Source organism: Tympanuchus pallidicinctus, unplaced genomic scaffold (assembly GCF_026119805.1).
Source record: "Tympanuchus pallidicinctus isolate F22 unplaced genomic scaffold, pur_lepc_1.0 scaffold24, whole genome shotgun sequence".
Classification (NCBI taxonomy): Eukaryota; Metazoa; Chordata; class Aves; order Galliformes; family Phasianidae; genus Tympanuchus; species Tympanuchus pallidicinctus.
Genome location: NW_026294741.1, coordinates 1,364,632 through 1,387,941, shown reverse-complemented (window position 1 = coordinate 1,387,941; position 23,310 = coordinate 1,364,632). Strand labels below are relative to the sequence as shown.

Sequence of the window (23,310 nt, the reverse complement as noted above, 5' to 3'; positions counted from 1 at the left end):
CATAACCTGAATTTCAGCGACAAGATAAATGGCAACAGAAAAGTCTCTGTATGGATGGTATAAAACGATGTACTGCTTGAATGCAGAGGCACAATTAAAAATAATGACTAGAAATGCAGGAAACTTTGGGGAAAAAAAAAAGGAAGAAAAAAAAGAACACAAAAACATGCGCACTCATCTCCACAGGTCTGGAATGCTGATCACGCTCCCTGCAGAACGGCTAGAGATTAATTGAAGTCCTTTAATCTTTAAGTAGATCAATCAAATTAATAAAGGCACTGTAATATTTGTTTACCAAACACACGAGTGAAGCAAATGAGAAGGTCATCCTGTAATTTGCAATGAAAACCACAAGGCTGGGCATAACATTACCTTGTAACGAAATGCTTTAAAAGATAAAATTAACCTTTCCAAGCAGATGCCTCTGAGCTAGAATACTTCTCAGCACTTAATTGGCACTTCTGTGCCATTTGGGATCCGTGCTAGGGGAATGTATGGCTGCACACAGTTCCACAAGGAGAAGAAAAACAAAAAATGATGATTCTGAGAACTGTAGGAATCAGGAGTCCCAGGAGTCCTTCAGGTAACTTTGCTTGAGAAATCACTGCTCCAGCTCCGAGTGCCCTCAACACGTAGCTGCACTGACACAGAGAACACAGCCAGGCCCTGGACCTGGGGGGTTCCCTGCCATCTTCCAAAGAAGGCACTTTAGAACTAGATTTTGATCTGCTTGTTTAAATCAAATCGGCTGTTCCGATTGTTACCATCAACAACGCCAGGTTTGAAATAGGTGAATCTTCATCTATCAACTTCACCTGCCGAGCGGTAAGATACTGAAAGAATCAATCCCAAATTCTGACAAAGTGTCATCAGAAACACCCATCTGCCTCCACCATTTGTGGTCAGCTATGCAGAAATCTCCCAGGCTCCTACAGACTGTCTCGGAGCAGCCCAGTCTTGTCTGGCAGATCTGTTCAGAGAAGGGAAAGCTATTTTGTCTGCAGCGGGAACCAAAACAAACTGAGGCACTTCCAAATCCAGAGAGAAAAGAAAACAGCTCTGTTATGTGTGTTGCTACGTTGCATGCTCCTGTGTTGTGAGCATTAGAACTAATTGTAGGTATATTATACAGACAAGTCAAGTCCATGCTGTTCTGGCTTCATAAAATGGCTCATTAAAACTGCACTAATTTTCCCTTATCAGAGCATTTCTTCTAGTGAAGACGTAGCTTGTTTTTGGTCTTACCGTTAAAGCAGCAAGTGACATGAAGCTTATGAGGTTGTTCCACACTTTATCTATATCCTTCAGCAGCTGTTGGAGTTTCTCACTACAAACAGCAGTTGCTTTGATTCCCAGTTCAACTCTCTTTGTTACTCTGTACACCTCAACAACCCCTGTTGGAATAAAACACAGTGGAGAAACACAGACATTGACTGCAAGCACAGGTTCCTGAAACCACAACTGAAATACAGAAAAGAACTTTCAGTGTAAGAGATGCAGTAAATTAAAACATACCCAGCAAATATTCCATGCCTTGAGCAGACTGGATAACCTCAGTGCAAACGGATGAGCTGCTTATTCCATTCAAGGTATCATTTGCTTTCTTTATGACCTGGTGGGAGCGAGTTTCACGAAACGGTGCTGTTAATTGCTACAAGCAAGATGGTCACTAACAAATTGTTAAGCAAAACAAGGAGGCGAGTTAAATAATTGCTGCACTCCATCACACAGATCGGGGTGGAAGCACGAACATTTAAAAACTTAACGTGTTCCCTCAAATAATCTCATTACTAAAACAGCAGTTTTAAGTGCACGCATGCATCGCTATCTAGTTGAATTGCATGATTAAAAATATACATGTTTTTAAATGACTCTGGGGCTATGAAGTACCACATTACCTGGAAATTAATGGCCTTTCCCTTTTCATGACAAACACCCTGCACTAAGGAGGAAAAGGCTGCAGAGGAGGTTACACTCTTACCTGCAGGGCGCTCTCCAGGCACCTCTGCCACTCATACGCGTACCTCTCACTTTCCTATATGAAAGAGAAGGGTAGTCTGAATCTCATTTCAACACACAATTCCCTTTCTCCTATCACAACAGACATACAGAAGACGTATATTTAAAGAGATTATTTGCAAGTTATCCATGAAAACTCCTAAAATACCTTTTCCTACCTTTTTTCCTCATTTTTTAATTAGTCTCTTTGTGTCCGAATTCTAAAGTTTGATTTCTGGGGCTCAAAACTAGATTCAAAAGGAAGAAGGTATACAAATGGGTAAAAGTTTGGACTGCACATACCTACTCCCAACAAATCCGTTGCAGGTCTGCTGTTAGAGAAATGAGGATTAGCAGAATTTAACCGAGTCCTTTTACTATTTGCTCTCAATATGAACAAGAGAAATAACTAACTGTTATACAGCCAAAAAAGGCTGTTTCCTAAAGCCAGTGGTCTCAGTGCCAAAACTGGGATTGGATTTTAGTTGCAACCAATTTCCAGTTATAGGCTTAGACTGCAAGGTCAAACGATTCAGACAACAGCATTTTTTTCCATGCCATGAGGCTTTAAAGCCAGAAAAGACAAAACAAGTTTTATTAATCATTTCTTGCTCATCAGAAGGAAACAAAGAAAAGAATCCTTCCTTTACGAACAGCAAAACCAAAACACAAAACCTCACCCAGGTTCCATCTTAGGATCATACTCTAATTTCAAGCAGCTAACGCCCCAAAGGGCTGGAATACAGATAGTGATGAAAGTCACTGCTGATTTACTTGTGCTCCAAATAGCTCCTTACCTCAACCTCCCCAGTCAGGTCTTTGTATTTGTCCCGGATGACAGGCAGAGCAGGCTTCTCACTCAGAGTATTTGAGCGATCCCTAAATGGCTGTTCCAGGGCTGGTAAAGGTGAGGAGCGGCTTATTTCTCTGTCACCCAGGCTTAGGCTCCTCTTATGAGACCCTAAAAAGTTTGGAGATAAGCAAAACTATTCTTCTATTCAAAGGCAGCGACTACCGAAAATGACCGGAGCGGTGCCAAGGGATGTGCTGCTCATCAGGACAACACAGCCCTCCATTCATTCTGTGACTGGTGCAAGCCAGTTCTTACATTCTTACAAATTTTTGGCACATTTTTTACTTCTAGAAAGAAATCAACTCCAAACACCATGGAAATCAGTAGAAGCTTGTTTCCAATCGTCTTTGAAACCGTCCTCATCAGCAAATTTATCATTAGATTGGAACAAATAGCCTCTGGTAAGTGTATGCATCACGAGCTTCTGCCACAGAGCAGGCTTACCTTGAACAGACAGGTCAAAGGTCGCCAGCTCACTCTTGATCATTTCTTCGCTAGATTTCACCTTGCCTTGGGATGTTGCCACTAAGAAGTCAAATTTGCTGATTTTTGGCTTTTCACTTTGGAATTCTCCAAATTCATCTATGGATTCTCTCTGGATTTCAGAGGAGATCCCGCCGGCGAGGAAGTCTGCCTCTTGGTTTGGGTCAGCTGCTGCATCTCGTGCTTCTGACGAAGGTCTCGCAAACTCACCAAAGTCTCCATTGTCATCATCACTTGGACCACTGGATATTGGTCCGGAGTCTTTAAAGTTTGCAAAGGCTGCAAATGAAACATCCTGTAAAGCATCTTCACTAGAAAACGTCGTCACTTTGGAAACAGTTGTCATGGTGATGTTTTCTGAGCTGCCAAACAAGGTCTCCTTCTTCTGAAGAACAGAAGTAGCTGCAGAGGATCCACTTCCTGAAGCCTGGGCAAAGGAGGACTTCTTGCCTTGCTGAATGTCGTCTTTGTCAGACCAGTCATAGCTTGCCAGGCTGCTGACTGCAGACCCACTGTTATAGCTTCCAAACGGGGCACATTTTAATTCGTCTATATCTGAGAAAAACAAACCCCTACCATTAGAAGCTGAAGTTCAAATATTAGTCTCTTGAGACCATCTAGAAGTAAAAGCAACTTACTAAGAGCCTTAACAAACTGCAGAAGCAAACACAGTGAATCGCTGTTTTGATGAGGTTTAGAGTTGCACAAAATCATCTGAAAAATACCTAAGCACTTAATACAAAAAACTCTCCACTTACTAAATGTAATCCTTAACCTCTGAATATTATCTTATATTTTAAGCTGAAAGTCACCATGCAAAGAAACACTGAAAGCAATGTGTGTAGACGGTACGGAGCGCACAGGTCACCAGTTCAGTTTCCTGAGGCTGGCTACAAAACCTACAACCCAAGCATGAACATGAGCAACGCAAGCATCCCCTTAGTTCATCTTAAGAAAAGCAACCACACAGAAAGCAAGAGCAGCTTCCCTACCCTCCCCAGAAAAGTGTTAATACACCTAAGTTTTGCACTCATGCTTTGATACAATGTACAGAAAGGTGCTGCAAGAAGTTACAAGATATAAAGTTGCGTCTGAGCTTCTCACCCGTACGGCAATGCCTGTGCCTCACTGCTGGAGGAGCACATTTCAGAAACAACACAACGTGGCAAATATCTTAACGGAATAGATAGCCCGTGAGAGCTAAGTACAGAGAAAACCCAATTATTTTGCAGAAAGCTCCAAGCACTTATACTCACCTGGCAATTACATGGGCCAACAGGCTTTTCTCCCCGCCATAAGGAGGTATGGCACACTTAACTGCCTACTCTGCAGCCAGCAGAGGAGATTAGGGTCTGCCAGGGTGCACCCACTACTCATCCACCTCATCTTTCACATTCAGACTGAGACTGATCCATCGCGAAGGCACACAGAGCCGGAGAGATGTCATTAAAGCATTTTAAAAAAGCCCTTCTGCACTGCACTTGGCAGTTGTTTTCCTGCATTAATGACTGTCAGCCTGGATCAGAGCCTCAGCTGCTGCTCGCTGCCTACGGCCAAAAAGTCCCAGTGCAGAGCGGGCGCGAGGCAGCGCCGTGCTCCAGGCAGAGCCAAAAGCAGTGCGCCTTGAACTGCGCACAGCAGGCACAGCTGGGGCAGGGCAGGCAGGCAGGGAGCAGGCTGAGCCTCCAGCTGCCCTCTGGTCATTAACAGAGGATTAAGACATTTGAACCACGCATTTCTGCCTTTTGCACTCATTTGACTGAGAGAGGAAAGCATGCCGCGCTTTAGGCTACCTTCCAGGCATGAGCCATATATACAGCTAATTAAAAAGACCAACAAAAACACGATAGAATGGTACAGTTTAATGGCTACGACAGCAAAGGGAACGTCCCTACGCAGCATGTCACCTCTCAGGTTTTCCTAAGGGACAGCCTTCACACAGCAGCTGAGCACGGAGCACCTCCACAACTAACGTTACACCTTGAACACGTACAGCAAGATTTCAGAGCACCATTTGAATACTAGATTTGTAGAGCAAGCAGTGCACAGGAGAATAAATAGAGATGAGAGCATCTGCTCATGGCAGAGCCGAACAGAAGAGGGCTCCTGGCTGGGAAGGGGCTGACCTGGGCTCCCTAATTTGTCCCGAGAAACCAAATCTGATGCCTTCTAATAAAATGCTTTGCTCAGAGAAGTTAAAGGAGAGTTTCACTGCCGTTAACAAGTGCTGGGATAACATCCAAACTGCCGTTAACCCTGAGATCTCAACAGCACCACCCTGCACCAAGCACCCTCCTTTCTGACTCCAAAGCACTGCTATTGTTCCAGTGTTCACTGAGATACAGGAAGGAGAGAGAGATCCTACCACAGCCCAGCGCTGGCGGGGCCATCCAGAACCTGTTTGCCTCTCTGTGTGAATTCATGCAGACGTGGAGCCCACCAGCATGGGCTTAAGAGCTGAGATGAAACATAGCAGATCAACCCTATACGTTTCCATGATTCGGACGCATTCACTGATTACAAAGCATTACTGCAGTGAGTAAACTTTCTTAGAGTTTTGCTCTACAGAAAGATACTGCTCAGAAACAAAAATTCTATGGCTGAAGCAATCCTAAAGCAATGTATTAGAAAGCACAGACATGAGAACGTATGTGCCGCTGCGTATAATTCAAGGCAAATTAGTTGTTATAAAAAATCTTGTTCTATTGAAGGAAAAAACAGCTGTATTTAGTTTGGCCGTGTGCTGCATTGGTCACAAATTTGGTCACGAATTCTGCACAGAAAAGGAAAATCGTGACCTTTGTCATAACAACAGCAAACGAAAGGCTTATCTCAGCTCCCAGCACATCTCCTGGGTCAGAAAGAGCTTCCCCGGCGGGGAGCAGAGCCACTCACCATCACACTAATCAGCACAGAGCAGCTCACGTGTGAAAAGCACTGCGTGGCTGAGCCCAGAGCACCCTGCACAGTGCAGAGCTCCATTATCAGCACAGATTGTTTACTAAGCGCTGTTACTTCTCTTAAAGGCCACAGATGCATTTAATGAATACAAATCTCCAGTTCAAATGCTGCAATAATAACTGCTGATGTAACACAAACTTCATTCTGCTGTTATGGCAATCCAAAAATCTGAAGAGAGGCGTGTGCATCAGTAATATTTTTTTCAAAGCAAGACGTGATTCAGTGGGACAAAACGTGAATTAATTCTGATGAAGCCCTGCATTTAGCAAAGACACCTGCTGCTGAGCTTCCACATTTCCTCCTGAAGGATCTGAACTGATAAGCATCTAATTTTATTGAAAAAATAATAAAAAACAAAGACTGGATCTGTACAAAACTCTAAGGAAATACTTTCTTTTAAGGATACACGATCATTTTTCTCAGCTGAGAAGTGGTTTCTTAGCACTTTTTGGAGACCAGGGTGGACTGTGCCATGGAAGCAGGGCAAATTAAAGTATTAAAGCCACTGTGTACTGAGAAACCTCTAACTCTGCCAATAGGGATGCATCAATAGTTTTTAGTGAACCACACCATAATAAAACAGTATTCCTTAGTAATCCCAGCAGATGCTGAGTTCAGATTTGTTCTAGAAATCCAAATGCTATCACTCCAAATACAGATAAAACCACATGGAATTGGCACAGCCAGCTCTGCTTGGCAGGCCTACAAACACACACCGTGCTGAACACAACAGACCTGATTCCCAAAGCTCTTGGAGCTGCCTGGGGCAGGAAAGCAGCCATGTGCACACTACCAGAGTCACCGACACTGCACGGATGCAGTTAAGACACACTGCTTCCCAGTGTTATCTAATCTACTGAAGTACAGTTAATATGCTGTTTCCTAGTGCTATCTAACCTGCAGAAAAACCTGACATCCTTCAGTGGAGCCAACCACAACAGCGTATTTCAGCTTCCAAGGATCAAGGTATGTCTGGAGGCAAATGACAAACCGCAGGCTTCCGGGTCCACCGTTTGATCACTTAAGGAAAAGCCTGGGCAGCATTAGCTGCATTCTAACAAACAGGGAAAAAAGAGAATTCTCAAGATTTTAACATATCTTTGTAATTGTAACCAACACGACTCAGCCTGTTCCTCAGCTGGTGAAGTCTGGAAAAGCTCCAACAAGGAGACGTCCCAACAAACACCTGCTGAACAGCAGTACGCAGCACTGCCAGCGTGGAGAAGATACTTTAAAACAAAGGAACAAGGAGAGAAAATCCTTCAAGCTTTTGGGAGTGAAAACCTTCACTCAGTTCCTTTTTACCACGATGGACACTGCCCCACAGTGGCATCAGGACCCCACTGCCAGGGGCATGGGGATACATAAGGCTCATACAGATCTTCTGTTTCAGAATTACACTAAAGGAGAGCAACCTCGTCAAGTCTGGACAAAATACAATAAGGCAGAGTCACCATCGTTACTGTCCTTCCTCCAGGTATGATTAGCTGAACAGATACTAATAGCATAAGCACAGCAGAATTCAGCCTCCCAGCTTTATGTTCAAGCCTTCAGTTTAAAAAGCTTTATGGCTAGACATGTGCTGCTTCTCTATAACAGGAGAGGTTTTTAAGTCTAAAGATTGGTGAAATGAAGAAAAATCTGGTTCTGGTGCATTTTGCTCTTGTGGCAAGGAACGTCGAAAACCCAGTCTGCTCTGGCACAGTGTTTGAACTTTATGCCACAGCTCAATTATTTTTAGCTTTTTACCTTGTCTGCTAATTTGACAATCATCCAAAGCGGTCGGTGGCCCAGGATTTGGAAGAATTTGAAGTGGCACAGAATTCTGCAACACAGATTTACAGCTGTCATTTGTGTTCAAAAGCACTTCAGTATTCGGCAAGCCAGGATTTTCAAAGCAGAAAAATGAAGCAGGCCCCATAGTGCAGGGCACCAATTAACTCACTCCCGATCAGCTAAATAAATATCAGAATCCTGTTTAGAGATCTCTCACCAGCAAAGGCCTCCCCAGCAACACGTTTCCAATTGGCCCCAGCAAAAAGTGGTGTTGTGGCCTTGGCTGGCAGCAGGGAAGCGCAGACAGGGGAGGACAGGACAGAGGCCCTTCTGTGCTCGGTCCCAGTGAGCACGGAGCCCCCAGGGCACGGCACAGAAGCAGCCCTGCTGTGCACACCGCTCCCTGTGCGGGGCAGCAGCTCACCCACACACACGCTGGCTCGAGGGGATACCATAACTTTAAACTTTGTAATTTGGGGTTTTTTTGTTTCCTCTCCAGGAAAAAGAGGTAACGCTGCTGGACTGCAAACAAATCACACGCCCCCACATTTTCAAAATATGCCAAGATAATATTTATTAACACAGCAGGACTTACAGATCACAAAAGATAGTGATACACAGGAGCTCAGAAGGGTGTTATCAGAATAAAGCATGCAGGTCAATACTTGCAGAAGAGAGATATCAAAGCAGATCTGAGAAGGCACATTCACACAGGAAATGTTTAGTTGAAATTAGACATTAGAAAAGCAGCAAAAAACCTGAAGTTGATTAAAATATACAGAGATCTCCAATAATGCCAAAGAAAAAGGTATTGTACAGATTTGTAAGTGCAGCAAAGTGGATAACCCTTTGAGAATACCCCGAGCAGGTACGCTCCGACTGCAGCGTTCGGCAGGATGCAGAACAAATTAGGTTTACAGAAATGACGAGGCGTTAATTAAAAAATGCTCGAGTCCCGGAGCGAAACATAAATTTGGTTGAAAAGAAGCAGCCCGGTTCAATTAACAGCATGCAGGCAGTGCTCAAAGGGTTATACGAAGTATATGCAAGAGAAATCAGGCAACATTAGTATAATCCACCTTCCACACAAAGAATTATAACCAAGTTTAAAGAGACAGTATCCCCTTCGGAGAGCAGAACTGACAGCCTGGCTTCCCGCACAGCTCCAGCGCAGCCCTGGGAGCGGCCAGGCAACGTCCTGCAATTCCCAGAGCCAGCAACCCACCTGCCCGGCCCACAGCCTCACACCAGCAACACTCAGCAGAGCTCCATACTGGCACATCGGGGACACCCAGTCGTCCTCCAGCAGCCCCCACCTGCGGCTCCGTGTCGCTCGGGGTGCCGCGCATTGCTTGCAAACAGCGCGGCTCCCAGCGGGCAGCCGCTTCTCAGCAGCGAGCACTGCAAGGGATACTGTCCCTTTTGACATCGGATTTACAGGTCAAAAGAAGTGGAGAGAAAAAAAAAAAACCTGCTTTTTAAATTATGCAAACTGAAAAAAAAGACTTCAACATTAGCAGTTCGTAGCTTGAGATGCATCCAACATACACAAAGGAACAGTGAGCACAGGAGTACTGGTAACAGCACAGAGCACGCTCCGCTGCGAGAGCCAAACAGAATTAAATAACGGAGCAAAACTCTCCTCGTGGAAAAAACACCTAGCTTGGCACCATAAGAGAATACAGACCTGTTTGAGTTTAATAAAAATAGCTTCTAATTAATACCTCAAAGTCCAAAAGTTCAGCAAGGAGCACATGATCGCCTCACCCCCTTAAACAAACCGAGAAAATCCCTCCTGCCACAAAGGGAAAATCATTCATCACTGATTTCTGTGGCAAAAGCTCACATACTGTAGAAGAGCTACATAAGTCAAGCTACCACCAAAAGAGGCTAGAAAAATATTACGAAAAAGTGCTTTCAAAACCAAAGTAAACATTCAAGAATACACGGTAGGTGCTACGTTTGACAGCTCGCTCAACTTGGAATTTCACCAAGCAGCCATATGAAAACTAAACGTCTTTGCTAATAAAGTTATTCCTGATATTTTGTACCCTGTCATAGAGTATCTTCCATGTCAAAGTTGCCAACTTAGTTTTCTCTCCCCTACTTAAAAATAGCATATAATGCAAAATTACAGTACTGTATATTTTTTCTACCCATATCTGCAAAAATGGAAGAAATATTTCATCTGAGAATTACCAATTCTTGCAGTAACAGCTTTTACGTTTGCAGTTTGTATGCTCCCTCCTGCCCAGAAACGTCTCTGGCTGCGTAATGCTTTTCCCTAGAGCACAGTAATGGTTCCCATATTATTGAAGGCCACAGAACATTCCACTACACCTTATCTTCCTGTGTGCACATGAAAAGAAAAAGCAGGACACTTGGGAAATTTCATGATATGCAATCAGGTTGGAGATGGCTAATTCGTTCTCTCAGGAGTACTTTCAAAAAGGGAAATTAAAGAAGGTAAAAGCTTGTTAAGGATAACATAGAAGTCCTGTGGTTTTACATTGAGGCCCAGAAGCCATCAATCATGACATCAGCACTTACGGATCCTCTGCACTATCATTCCAATGAGGGTTTTAATTCTGTAGTGTACACGATTCCTGTGGTCCTGCAAAATACTGGCTGTGCTGATGAGCCCCATGAGAACGGGGATACAGCAGAGTTTGATTAGACAGCTTTTGATTAACAGCGCTTCTGAGTGTCTGCCTTTCCTTTCAGCAGCACAGAGAGAGTAAAGACCCCAAGCCGAACGCTTTGTTGAAACCAAGAGATTAAAGTGAGACTCTCTGCTATTCATCTTGCTAATATAAATGGAATGCTGTTGTTTGCATTAGAAAATTTTCCACTCAAATTCCTTAAGTGACAGTCGCTAACGGGGATCAGTAAAATGATGTTGTCAAATCTCAAAAATAAATGGGAATTGAGTTCAAACTGCTCCATCTATTTATAGTCATCTAAGACAAGAAATAAATGCTGCCCATTTAGGGGGCTGTTGGCTAGCAGGTGCACAGATTTAGAAGCCTTTCGCTACTGAAAGACTAGTGCATAATACTGTAACTTAGCACACAGAAGAATACTGATATCTCCATCACCTATGTTACCAGAGCAATCTAACCAATTCCTCACCTGCTGCTGGCGGATGCTGGCCACTAACTGTTGGCAAATCCAAAGAGCTATCAGACATGACATGCTTAAGATCTCCTTCCACATCAGTCAGTTTCATGTCAAACTGAACAGACAACGCATCTTCAGAATCCTCCTTGCCAACGCTGCTGCCACCAATAGAAGGGAGATCCAGAGACTTCACCGAAGCAGAGTCTTCTTTGGCCTGCTTGAAAGCTGCGACTTTGTCCACCAGAGACTTCTCTGCGCTGCTGCACGTGGAAGAAAACTTGTTTGAGTGAAAATCGGCAAAATCATCATCGCTCTTCACTGAGGAGAGCGTGCTGTCCTTTGTCTCCTCAAAGCCTGCTCCAGAGCCTTCCAGAGAGAGCTGCTTGAAGATGTCGTATTTGGTGGGCGTAGCGGCGGTGGCCGAGTTCTGCCCACTCCTCCCTGTGCTGGCAGATGAGCCGGGCTGAGGAACAGGGCTGGTCTCTGCCTTAAGTGCATTGTATTTGTCATCTGGTTTTTGTTCAGAAAACCCACTGCTATTGTTGAAAGCCATGAAATCTGCAAAGTCGTCTTGTCCGCTGGCCGATGCGCTATTAGAAAACTCCCCAAAAAGGTTGAACTCTCCAAACTCATCAGCTAAGCTGGAGCTTTTGCTAGGTGCTGGCTGGGCAGTGGTGGATGGTGGTGGGGGAAAGGAGGATGGTTTTGAAGCATTAAATGCAGGTGGAAAGGACAGCTGCTTGTTTTCTCCAGTAGAGGAAAAGAGGTCCAAGTCTGCTAGGTTAAAAGAGGCCTTAGCTTGCGTTTGCTGTTTCGACTGGGCAGGTAAGGAAGGGAAGGAAGTGGGGAAAGTTTTGTCCTTTGTAGGTGGCTCTAATGGCGAGATGCTGTCAGCGGTTTTAAAATCTGTGAAGCCATCATCGGTTCCTGCAGCCTTGAATTCTGCAAGGTTATCTCCTGACAGGGAAGCAATGAAAAAGTACTAAGATACTGCAGTGACAGTGACTACATCATACTCACACCATGCAAGCAAGCAACTGATTTCATGCCATGTCAGGAAACTGTTTAAACTAAGTCCTCAGGATGCACAACGAACTGCAAACAACTTCCGTGAGCTACAGCATTTGGAGGACAGCAATTCCAACAGTCGTTCCAGAAAAAAACCAAACACCCTTACACCTGACAAACAGCCTCAGTAAATGCAAGAAGTCAGGCACCTTCCTGCTTCTGCTATGCCTGGTTAGTTTTCCTAGGAAGCCTGGAGATGGACTTCCATGTGAAAGTGATTAATCATGGAATGATTAATTGTAAAACATGGAAACCCTCAGCTAAACCTATTATGGAATGTGAGATAGTGTAATACTAATGTAAAAGTACTTAAATATTAGGTAGCAACGTTTTCATGGAATTTATTTTGGTGTGCTATGCATTTTTTTTCCTATTTATACACTATTTTTAAAAATTTGCACTATTTATTTTAAACTTGAAAATCAACAAATGCTGTTTAACCCATTCACCAGCATGTATTTACTTAGATCACTTGTAATAAAATGTACTCATACTCCGAAATTACAAGTGTCCAATAAACAGATTTTGTTCTATTTTAGAAACACACCATTCCCTTTTAATTCTTTAGTCACCACACAGTGCCATGCTTTACATTACTTTAACCAACATTTGAAAGACTCCTCCACAGAAGTGGAGTAGGGGACCATGACTGTACCTGACATCCTGCTGTGCTCCCTTCCCTCCAAACCAATTCACTTGGCCCAAAGACAGTGCAAGTATTGGTGAAATTGCTATTTGCTTACTAAAACCAGAACATCACAGCAAATTACACTTACTGATGAATTGCAAACTTTTCCATTAGAAAGGTAAGCTGGTGAAAGGGTTAAGAATGGTCAGACCTGGATAGCAGGCACATACAGTCATTTCCCATATCTTAGGACATATGCAGAAAGACATACTTCATTGCATTGCACGCATTTAATCCTAAAAGCGAGCTCTGAACATGGAAATTTCACAAAAGATGGCAAGAGTTTCAAAAAAGTGTCTGAAAAAGAGAATTTCCCCTTCAAAAAACATGGAGAAGGAATGAACCAGGGAAAGCAGTCTTATCCCAGAACCTACAATTGTTTGCTAACAAGAAACCAAAATACTGGCCAAAGTATAACTCTGTGGAAGCCAGATTAAATTTGTAATACATTTATCTTCTGATATGTCTATTGATCATATGAGAAAGTAAAATTTATGAGTAACTCACACTGCATAAATGATACACACAGATCTGGAAAAAGCTTAGGGAAGGACTGCTTGTATAATCACACAGCTACTACATCTCACATGCCATCTAGCTTTCACTTTCCCCCAGTCAACAAAAATCAATTAAAACATATTTCAAAATGAGTGACCACATTTGTTCTTAGGGCAAAGGCCACAAAAGGTTTAAGTTCTGCCCTGATGATTTTGTACAGAAGCATCTTATTCTTCTTCCTTCTAGGAATCCTGACTTGAAACAGACAAATTCTAACCACGCTGTTATTTTGACATGAACCTCAGAAGCATCCAGAAGAGATCCTGTCTTCTAGAAACACAGTCTGTGGATTGCCCAAGAGTCACTGCACTATTCTTTCCAGGATGTTTCCTGATAAATTGTTTGGAGGAGCAGAGGGACCATTATTCTGCAAACCTAGCAATGGGAATTCTACAGCTCATGGAGAACCACACACACACACACACACACACACACACAAACCCTTACAAAAACATCAAAACCACCCCCAGAGCCCCATCCTGCTTACCTCCATACTTGCTCTCTGATGGCTGCTCCAATTCACGGAAAGCACTGTACTTGTCTCCAGAATCTTGCAAATATGAGAGAAAAAAATACATTTACTTAAACGTTATGAATCCATAGTGTAAATTTTACATTGGCATGATTACTCTGATTTTTTACGTTAACTTTTAATCAATGCTGAAACAAGACATACAAAATGCTGTAATGAATTGCCCAGAGTAGTTGCATACTTTCCCTTTTACCTCCAAAAGTCACTGTACTTTCTGGCTTCTCAGCTGCAATTCCTTTAAACACAGCATACTTATCAGTTGATGAGAGTGTCTTGTTACCTGGGAGTGGCATGAGTAAAGAAGGAACACTAAAAGCAAAAGAGATAAAAGCAAAGGTTCTTGATTTATCCACAACAAATCCACACTTCCAGGTTTACTTAAAGGACCCTCTTATTTTGACTACAGCTTGGATCACTAGACTAAAGCTTCTACCCTAAGAATTTTGAATTTCTGTCAGTGCACACCTGTGAGTTTAGATAGCCATCTATTCAGCAGCATCAGGGTTATTCCACAGTTACTTCATGTACTTCTTTACCTTTTGCACATAAACACACACCACTTTATACAGTAAAACTGCCATCATTACCTAACATCACAGTAGCAATTGCTGAAAGATTTAGCAGATGCTTGCTTGCCCTCCACACAAGCCTCCTTACCATTTGCAGCATTACAGAACATCCTTTACATAGGAATGATGTACTTCACCTCCAGTACATGTCACTCAGTACTGTGCACATTGAAAACATGAATGAATTGCCATGGCATTCTTTGGCCTGAAGCAAGAATCCTTCTACAGCCATTTACATCTCCTTACCAGCAGCCCACAAGCACACACAAAGCTAGCCCTTGCACAGCACAACAAGCACACACAGCAAGTCGATGATGCTTGCAGAGAGGCAACGCAGTGTCAAAAAATACAGCTTCTTTTAAAATAATTAAAGTTCACATGACTGCAAAGCAGGCTATTAGATATGCAATCTTGGCAAATGTAATCATTACTCATCTGTGCTCCACAGATGGCTTTTTTTTTTTAATTTTAAATAAAGCTCCATAAGCATTGAGATTATAGGTTATTGTAACCTTGTGTTTGTTTCAAAATCGAATGCTTTCACAACTTTACAACTCAATAAAAAGAATTGCTGCAATGAAGAAACACCTTTTATTTTTTTCCTTATGATCCCCTACTTTCCACTATGGAATTTAAAAACAATGTTTCTGTTGAAACTTTCACTACCCTAATAGCTGTTACAGCAAAATGAAATCTGACATATACTTAAATTACAGCCCCTTCAAATACACGTGGCATTATTGACTGACATCAGCAAAATTAAATCCCTTCCATGATGCCATTAGGAACAGTGTCACTGAGCAACCTGTTTTAGTATCCCCAGCTGACAGCACTGTTAAGGAAGCATCCAGTAATCATTGCTTACCTGCAAAGCTAGACAATAGTTCTGCCTGCAACTAAGGACAGACAGCTCAATAAGCAGAAAATAAGTATGTCTACAATTAGATACCTATGTAAAATCTTGCCATGTGCAGTAGGATTAAACAACACCTTGAAATTCTATTGTCATGGGACTTTGAAAGATTGATTTTAAACTCTCAAAGGCAGTAAGTACACATTTTATTGTGCCCAGTTTGTCTGATCCAGAATTACATTTTGGCTGCCTCCCAAACAAACAGCCAGGACTGTTAAAGACTGAATGAGATCCAGATTTATAGTCAGCAGTCAAAAGTTTATGTCTTGGCCACAGAACCACAGAAATAAAACCCTGTCCACTGGAGTTCTCATTCATTTAAAAGTACAGTGTCATGCTCTTGACATGAACACTAGGTTCCTTCTTCAGGGTCTGAAGAAAGACCTTGGTGTCAGCAAATGGTTTCTATCAACTCCCACCAAACACTGGGTCAGACTATTAATGGAAGCATACAACACCAAAGGCAGAACTCCTCCGCCCTTGTGATTCTTTCTGAATAGCTTCATGTTAGATTTTTGCCTGAATGCACAGTATGAAGTAACTTTCAATTGCCTGTGCAATAATATAAACACTTGAACACTTATCCACATGCCCTGTATATGCAATTTACCTCAGCGTGGTGACTGGAATGGTAAAAACAGGGCAACCACCTGTGGCACATCAAATGTCATTTTGGATTTAGAAAGCCTAATTGTAGTTGTAACGATCTTGAAAAGAAATCCTCAGAGGAGAAGTCAGGCGACAGAAGAAAATTACAGGCTTGAAAGCTACCCACAGCAGAGGAAAACATTTAATTTCTCAAAAGAATTCTAAAATACTGAAGGAGTGGAAATGGAAAGATCTGCTACCTGCTCCGCTGCTGTGAGCTGGCTGCTTTGGAAGAGCCAGCTCCATCCCCTTGGAAATCAGTGAAAGAGTCGTCTAAGGAGCCAGACTTTGAAGCATCCTGAAACTCCTGGAAGTCATCATCTTCTGGTTTTCCTACCTACATTGCAAATACGAAAATTGATACACCACTGCCTTTCCAAACTGTCACACAGCATAAGAGCAGTTCAGAGTAACATGATCAACTTCAAAAATAAAATCAAAATCCACAACCCTCTCAACACGAGTGAGCAAACTCAGTCTGGTCAGCGTCTCCACTTCATCCACACCCTGGAGTTCATCTAAAGCCACCAGGCAGCTCGGAAACAGGCCGGCTGTCCCTGCAGGCCCACGGCAGCCGCGCAGAGCTCTCACCTGGCCGGGCGGGTAGGAGGGTGCAAAGGCTCCCGCTGGTGGCGCTGCAGCTCCGCCCGCTGGCGCCGCTGCCGAGATGCCCAGGCCCATCACCGGCGGCCCGATGCTCAGCGGCAAGGAGGCGGGCGGCCCCGCGGGCAGCAGGGGCTGCTGGCTCACTGCGGCAGGCAGCGGCATCGGAAACCCGGATAAAGTAGGGACGGGGGCAGCTGGAAACTGGTTTAACATGTCGGGACTCACTGCAGGGATTCCCCTCTGCAAAGGCAGAAAAAGAAAAGACAACCGTATGGGACACGTGAGCAAAAAGGCATACTGCACTCACTCTCATTTCGAGCTTCTGTTACTGAAACTAAGAAAGAGCAAGGTTCCTTTCCAGATTCAACTTAATCTTCTAAAACAAACCAAAAAAAGCCATCAAGATCCTATACTAAAAGAGTGAGTCCTATCCAGCACCCTGGCTGCTGGGTTTATGCCAAGGGTAATGACAAGTTACTGGCTGAGCAGAGGCATTTGACAGCATTCTTGTCCAGCTCTCAGTACATCAATCCAGTGCGCGCTGGCAAGAAAAGCCATGCTGAAACAGGTGGGCACCATACACACCAGTCCCACAAGATCAGCTTGGATCTTTATCTCAGATTTCATACAGGGCTGGTACTTGGAAATAAACTGGTAAGAGATTATGCTGTGCTACCAGCAACAGAAGCCTCAAGTTCACACTCCGCTGGTTCAGGAGGAAAGTAACAAGTTTACTTGTTACATACTTATTATTCATAGACCGAAGGGATACAGAATCCCTTGAGGTTTGAGGAGATCAACTGTGTAACAACAAAGAAAAACATTCAGAACTTTCCATCAGAAATACACACACCTACTGCAGTTTGGTAGGTATATTTAAGAATCATCTTCAGCTGACGTTAAAGGAGAAACGAGGATGTAATTACTGGGATGTAATTACAGTCCTCTCGAAGCTACGAGGGAAGCTTCTCCTCTGGATTTCAGAAAAGCAATATTTTTATTACAGGTGTGGTACACAACCCGCCTGCAGCAACACGCAGTCATGGTGGATTAGCCAAGGGCACTATCTTTGCACTCTAATCACCAGAGCCATACCTGAGTTACTGCTATCATCGCCAGGACAGCATAGAGCTCTTCTTTTGTAAGCTTCCCAGGAGTGGTTCTATTGGCTAGAGCCCATATCTGTCCAAGAGTCTCTCTGGGCAGTCCAGACGACATCAGTATGGGATACAGCTTAGCAGTATCTATCCCAGCAGGAGTCAAAGTTGTCTCTAAAATTTTCTTATACAATTCTGTTACAAAGGAGTCACTATTAGTCAGGCAGTTTGCTTTTATCAAGCAAATTTAAGATTGCTTTTCTACATCAAATTCCTAAATCAAATTAGTAACATGCAAGAGTGTAAGGTAAGGCAACAGCATTCAGGCACTGCACACTGTCATTCCTTTTCACCTAAACATGTTAGTGGAAGCTCTTTGTGCACAAGTTTAAACAATCAGGAATAATATTTTATACAAAATAAAGTTAGTGCTTTATTTCAAAACATGTTTCTGTAACAGAATTGTGGGATAATCCACATCAAAAGAGTCCTAACAGCTTCACGTATTCAAACTTCAGTGTAATCAATACTGAATGCAGCACTTCATTGTTTCCAATGTTACTTGCATGTATAAGGTAAATAGTCTCAGGAAGTGAGCTGCTCAATTACAAGAGATGCCAAAAGAAGTCCACCCATGAAAGCAATTGCAGCAGCAGCAGCAGCTTCTACTACTGTGACCTGCTTTCACAACAATTCTAAACATTTAACACGCTTGAAGAAAATCCGTTCTTCAAATACGTATTTGTAAAATTTACCTGCATCTCAGCAAAAAAATGAATTCATTTGATGGCTGAAGAAAAATGCTTCAATCACAAAGGCAATGGAAGCACACATGTTCACACTTCACATTGCCCACTTGAATGTCCACTCTCCCTGCTTACCTGGAACCAAGCTATCGTTGTAAATCCAAGGAGGCATCATTTGCTGAATTGGATCCTGCGAAGGGAACACTCCTACACCTAAAGGTGTTCCATTTAGTAAGAAACAGAAAGACACAGTTGCATTAAGACAAACAGATTCAGAGCATAGAGGTCTTTGAGACTAGGTCTTAGCTTGTCAGCATCATTTAGCATTTCAAGCAAAGTTTTCAGAGGAAAAGCAGCTACTGCATAATATATTTCAACATAATGGCTTGGGGTAGCAGCAAGAGTACTGCTATGTACACAAAGAAACAAGGAGCTCCTCATCTGCCAAATTTCTAGTTGCACAGAACTCGTCTCATAACTTCTTACAGTTGCACAACAGCAATTCTGTGCAATATAAGCTGAGGCTTCCCATCACTATGGGGGCTACTGGTGGAAAAACAAATTCATACTTATCCAAAGGGAAGAGTAAGAACCACTCACAACCAGAAAATCCTTAGCAGGGAAACACACAAACAGCCCATCAACCTGGATCTCAGCAAGTTCTTTTCCCATGCTCACAAAAACGTATCCTTTGCCTCACTGTTCAAAAGAAATCACAGCTGTCTTCACTACTACAGATTCCCATGTGATCTGCCACAACTGTGTCTCTGTCAGTCGGTTACTCTCTTCTCCACTACATTAACTCTCACTGACCAAGCACGCAGTAGTCATCTTCAACAAAATCTGAACTAGAAATAAAGCTGGTGCAGCTTTTGAAATCGCCTCTAAAATACAAATAGTTTTAGACATAACGCCGTGAGAGGCAAGTGTCTGGGAAAGAAACATTTTAGAGAGCGCATCTGTTTCTCCAGGAAAGAGGGCAGAATATTGCAGAACAGAAAACCTGATTAAACAAAGGTGTTAAACGTGATTACAGCAGTAAACTCACGTGGGGAAAGTCCAGAGCAAAATCACAGCTGTTACTTTTAGCAAGGAGCAGGAGGCCCTGGCATATTATTCAAGCAGGCATTCAGAGCAAAATTATGCAGAATTGGTCTTACAATTAGTGTACAGAGTGTTAGCATTCAAGCAGCATCTTATTAAATTCCATTAAATGTTTCATTTGCTCACCACACTCTTCAATTGCTATGTTTTGTTCTGAAGCCTTGTGCACCTCTGCAGCAGTGGTACCACTTTCATGTCCACCTACAAGAGCCCAGTCATTGACGGCTAGACTGGGACGAGCTTGGCCTGCAGCCGAGGCTTTGTGCCCAACTTCAGATGCTTTAAGTTTGGTTTGCTCTTGCTCAGATTCATTTAAGCCATTATCTAAGACTTTCTCCTCCAAGGAAGAGCCTGAATGAACAGCAGGAGGAAGTATTTATATTTTGTTATTAAGCACCCAGATTGCAATTCCACGCCTTCAAAGAATTATTACTGATACCAACAGACAATCAGACGAGGACCTGTCCCATCTCAGAGCAGCAGCACTGCCCTGCTCAAATGCTTTCATGGCCCAATTCTGCTTTTCACTTGCTACACAAACACAACAAATTCAACTAATGGAGAGAAACACACAGGGAATACATTAAACCATTCCCTGTGTTAGGAATACCATTGCATAATCACCTGGATCGTGCAAAAGAATGACTTAAGGCTCAGGTCAGACACCCACTTATAAATGCTAAGTTCTTCATGTCAATCTTACCTACACCTGCTTAGCCTCCAAGAGAGGAAGCACACAAGCATTCCACATCAGCACAATAATTATTTCTTATACCATCTTTTCAGCTATTCTATTACACAGCCTTCATACAGTGCCAGCACACAAGACTTAATACACTTGAGATGTGCCAGATGCATATTTAGCATCCTTCAATCCACACAACTTGCTTTTACAGCGCAGTTCTAAGAAAAGCAGGAAGGGGACATCATTCCCCAAGGATCAGCAGGCTTCTAATTCACTGCCTATATCTTTCAGCCAGACTGAAGGAAAAAAACCAACAACAAAACAGGTAAAGACTCTCTGTAGCTTTACAACAAAAAGTGATATTGGGAAAAACAAAATAAAATAAAACTTCAGTTACCTGTTTTATGGATACTGGGTGAAGATGCAGAGGTAGGAAAAAAGGGAACCTGCCCAGCTGTACCATGCAGGATGGATAACACTGGAGTCTGGGTTGGAGGGAGAGGTTGGACCACAGCCTTTTCTGAAAGCAGTTGTCCAGCCTCAGCAGAAAGGAAAGGCTGGAAAGGCTGAGAGGTGGGCTGAGGCACCGCTCTGGGGCTTTCAGTAGGCCCTTGTATAAAGTCACTAAATTCTTCATCATCAAGAAAAGCAGAGTGGGAAACAGATACAGCAGAATGGGATGATGATGTGGGATGATCTGTAAAATGGAATGAACACAATGCAAAGTGATCAGGAGGAAAGTTTTTAGGAGGAAAAGCAGGGAAAACGGCAAACATAGCTATAAATAGCAAATGAGTGAGGAGAAACAGCAGTGGATGTGATTTGACAGAGGTGAGAAGAGTGACTACTGCCAGCACAGCAAACACATGAGGTAAAGCTGAGCAGCCTCTCCCGACCATGCATCTTCTCTCCCAGATGTAAATACTTTGACTGAATCTTGATTCTTAAAACCAGCTATGGAAATACTGCACTTGTTGTACACAGATTGGGTCAAAACAAATCAAGAGGAAATATTTCAAACTAGAGATGCTGGGTGGATGTCAAGGTGAGGGAAATGTTCCCCCTCAGAGATGTGCTTTATCCTCAGACACTCAGCAATAAACCTTGAGATACAAAAGAAACACAGTATTCCTTTAGACAGTTTTCTGTGGATGCCTTTCCTACTCACCCACTCCAACAGAGCAGGATGGGAAATTTAACAAGCAACGGGACAATGTGAGGAGACCACTTGGAACTTCAAAATTATCAAAGAGCAAATCCACAGGAGAGATGAAGATTTTACATGTGAAAATTCTTGTCCAGATAAGCCGCATTTGGGCTACACAGAGCGAGCTGTGTCTTAACCCAGAAGAAATTTCTAGTAATAATTGCTACAAACACAGTAATTACTGAGAAGAGAGAACACCAAAGACTTTGATTTGACCATGCCCAGGCAATGGTGAAAAAAAAAAAAGCTATTACAGTACTCTGAAGTCTTTACACAAGGTTTTGATCATTCCTAACACTTACATAGCACTTCTCAGCTTCAAAAGCTCTCTGCAAAACATTAATTATTGCTTTGACTAGAAAAGAACTCAATTATCAGAGTTAGAATGGAAGTATAAAGAATGTTATTAACACTGGGCTTAACATCCATTATCAATTCCCCTGATATTTCATGGTAAGCATTTCATATTACGTTTTCTTTTAAAGATCATCAAGTCTTCCAATGAAAGCTGAAATCTAGCATCTGACACCAAGTGAGTGAACAGTTGTTAGGATGACACTCAAGTTTACAAAACATTAATACATCCACTTTACATCATCAAATAAAAACACTTCTTTCAGTTGGTTCCTTCTGCCAAGGATTTCAAATATTAGTCTTATTTTCAGTTGGAAGAGAGGAAAATGACAAACCTGGCTTTTTCGGATGCGATGCTGGTGTTGGATGCATTTTAGCATCCCTAGAAAAACCATCTAGATTTCCTTTAATGGCTTCCAGTGCATCATCTCTGCTTTTTTCACCTGTCTGAAACGTTTTGGAAAAAAATAAAATAAAATCACAGCACAGTTCAGTTTCCTTCCAATACCCACACTTGTTCAGTACAAGACTTAGCACTGCCTACTGTTAGTTTAAACCCTTCTTTTTCCAGCAACACCTGAAGCTTATTAACAGTATCTCCCATATTTAGAAAGCTGTATTTTGCAGGCTACACAATAACAGCACCTTTCAGTCTTCCAACAGACACTTTATGTACAGAAATAGCACATAAACCTTGTTCAGTTATTTGTAGTCTTACAGAAAAGAGCCTCAGAGCTCACTGGAGCAGCCCGAAACTTTGGATAAAGTTAACAATCAAGCCACCAAACGTTCTCTTCTCTGGAAATCTCAGTCTGTTCCCAAATGCTACACTTCAGGTTTGTTTAAATTTATTTTACAAAAGTTGGTTTTCATTTACAGACTTTGTTTGCACTGCAACAAGAGTGTGCAAGTGACTGAATATTCCAGATGCTTTCCAAGATCTGATGTGTCCTGCAAGCTCCCCACTCACTTCCCAAAATAAAGCACTCCACTAAAAGCAGCTGAAAGCCTCGAGGAAACCAACGTGGCCCTTGCTGTTGAGGACCTACCTTAGGTTTCACACTGCTTAAAAGCCTCAGCTTTTGCTTCTGCTCTTCAAACTGGCGCCGTTTTCGTTCTTCTTCCAAAAACTTCTGCTGGTGCTCAAACCTCTTTCTGAAATGATTAAAAGAAACCAAACTATAACCGATTTTTCATTCAAGTTTCCACATCCAACTTCTGCTAGATTTTTTTCCATTTCTTTTGACTCAACTTCAGCTGGCTCGGTGCATACCTCCACTTTCCCTCAGAACTGTTTAACAGCCACTGTTAATTTTATAGGTTGCCCTCAAGTGCAATGAATTA

The 23,310-nt window shown here is 42.7% G+C and overlaps 1 protein-coding gene across 6 annotated transcripts in view; it reads right to left on the bottom strand.

Annotated features, from left to right (window-relative positions):
• Positions 1 to 23,310, bottom strand: part of SYNRG (synergin gamma) — a 35,969-nt gene that overhangs the window by 6,224 nt on the left and 6,435 nt on the right. For 2 of the 6 annotated variants that reach the window (XM_052688924.1, XM_052688925.1), the window contains exons 5-20: positions 23,016 to 23,121; positions 22,302 to 22,413; positions 20,803 to 21,102; positions 19,847 to 20,071; positions 18,752 to 18,829; positions 17,869 to 18,065; positions 16,759 to 17,013; positions 16,368 to 16,504; positions 14,231 to 14,346; positions 13,993 to 14,055; positions 11,204 to 12,148; positions 3,296 to 3,889; positions 2,796 to 2,959; positions 1,982 to 2,035; positions 1,516 to 1,612; positions 1,246 to 1,394 (exon numbers count right to left, since the gene is read on the bottom strand). In XM_052688924.1, the coding sequence (XP_052544884.1) occupies positions 1,246 to 1,394; positions 1,516 to 1,612; positions 1,982 to 2,035; positions 2,796 to 2,959; positions 3,296 to 3,889; positions 11,204 to 12,148; positions 13,993 to 14,055; positions 14,231 to 14,346; positions 16,368 to 16,504; positions 16,759 to 17,013; positions 17,869 to 18,065; positions 18,752 to 18,829; positions 19,847 to 20,071; positions 20,803 to 21,102; positions 22,302 to 22,413; positions 23,016 to 23,121 (3,592 nt within the window). The remainder of the gene's footprint in view (positions 1 to 1,245; positions 1,395 to 1,515; positions 1,613 to 1,981; positions 2,036 to 2,795; positions 2,960 to 3,295; positions 3,890 to 11,203; positions 12,149 to 13,992; positions 14,056 to 14,230; positions 14,347 to 16,367; positions 16,505 to 16,758; positions 17,014 to 17,868; positions 18,066 to 18,751; positions 18,830 to 19,846; positions 20,072 to 20,802; positions 21,103 to 22,301; positions 22,414 to 23,015; positions 23,122 to 23,310) is intronic. The other 4 variants (XM_052688928.1, XM_052688929.1, XM_052688926.1 and 1 more) reach the window with 3 other exon arrangements.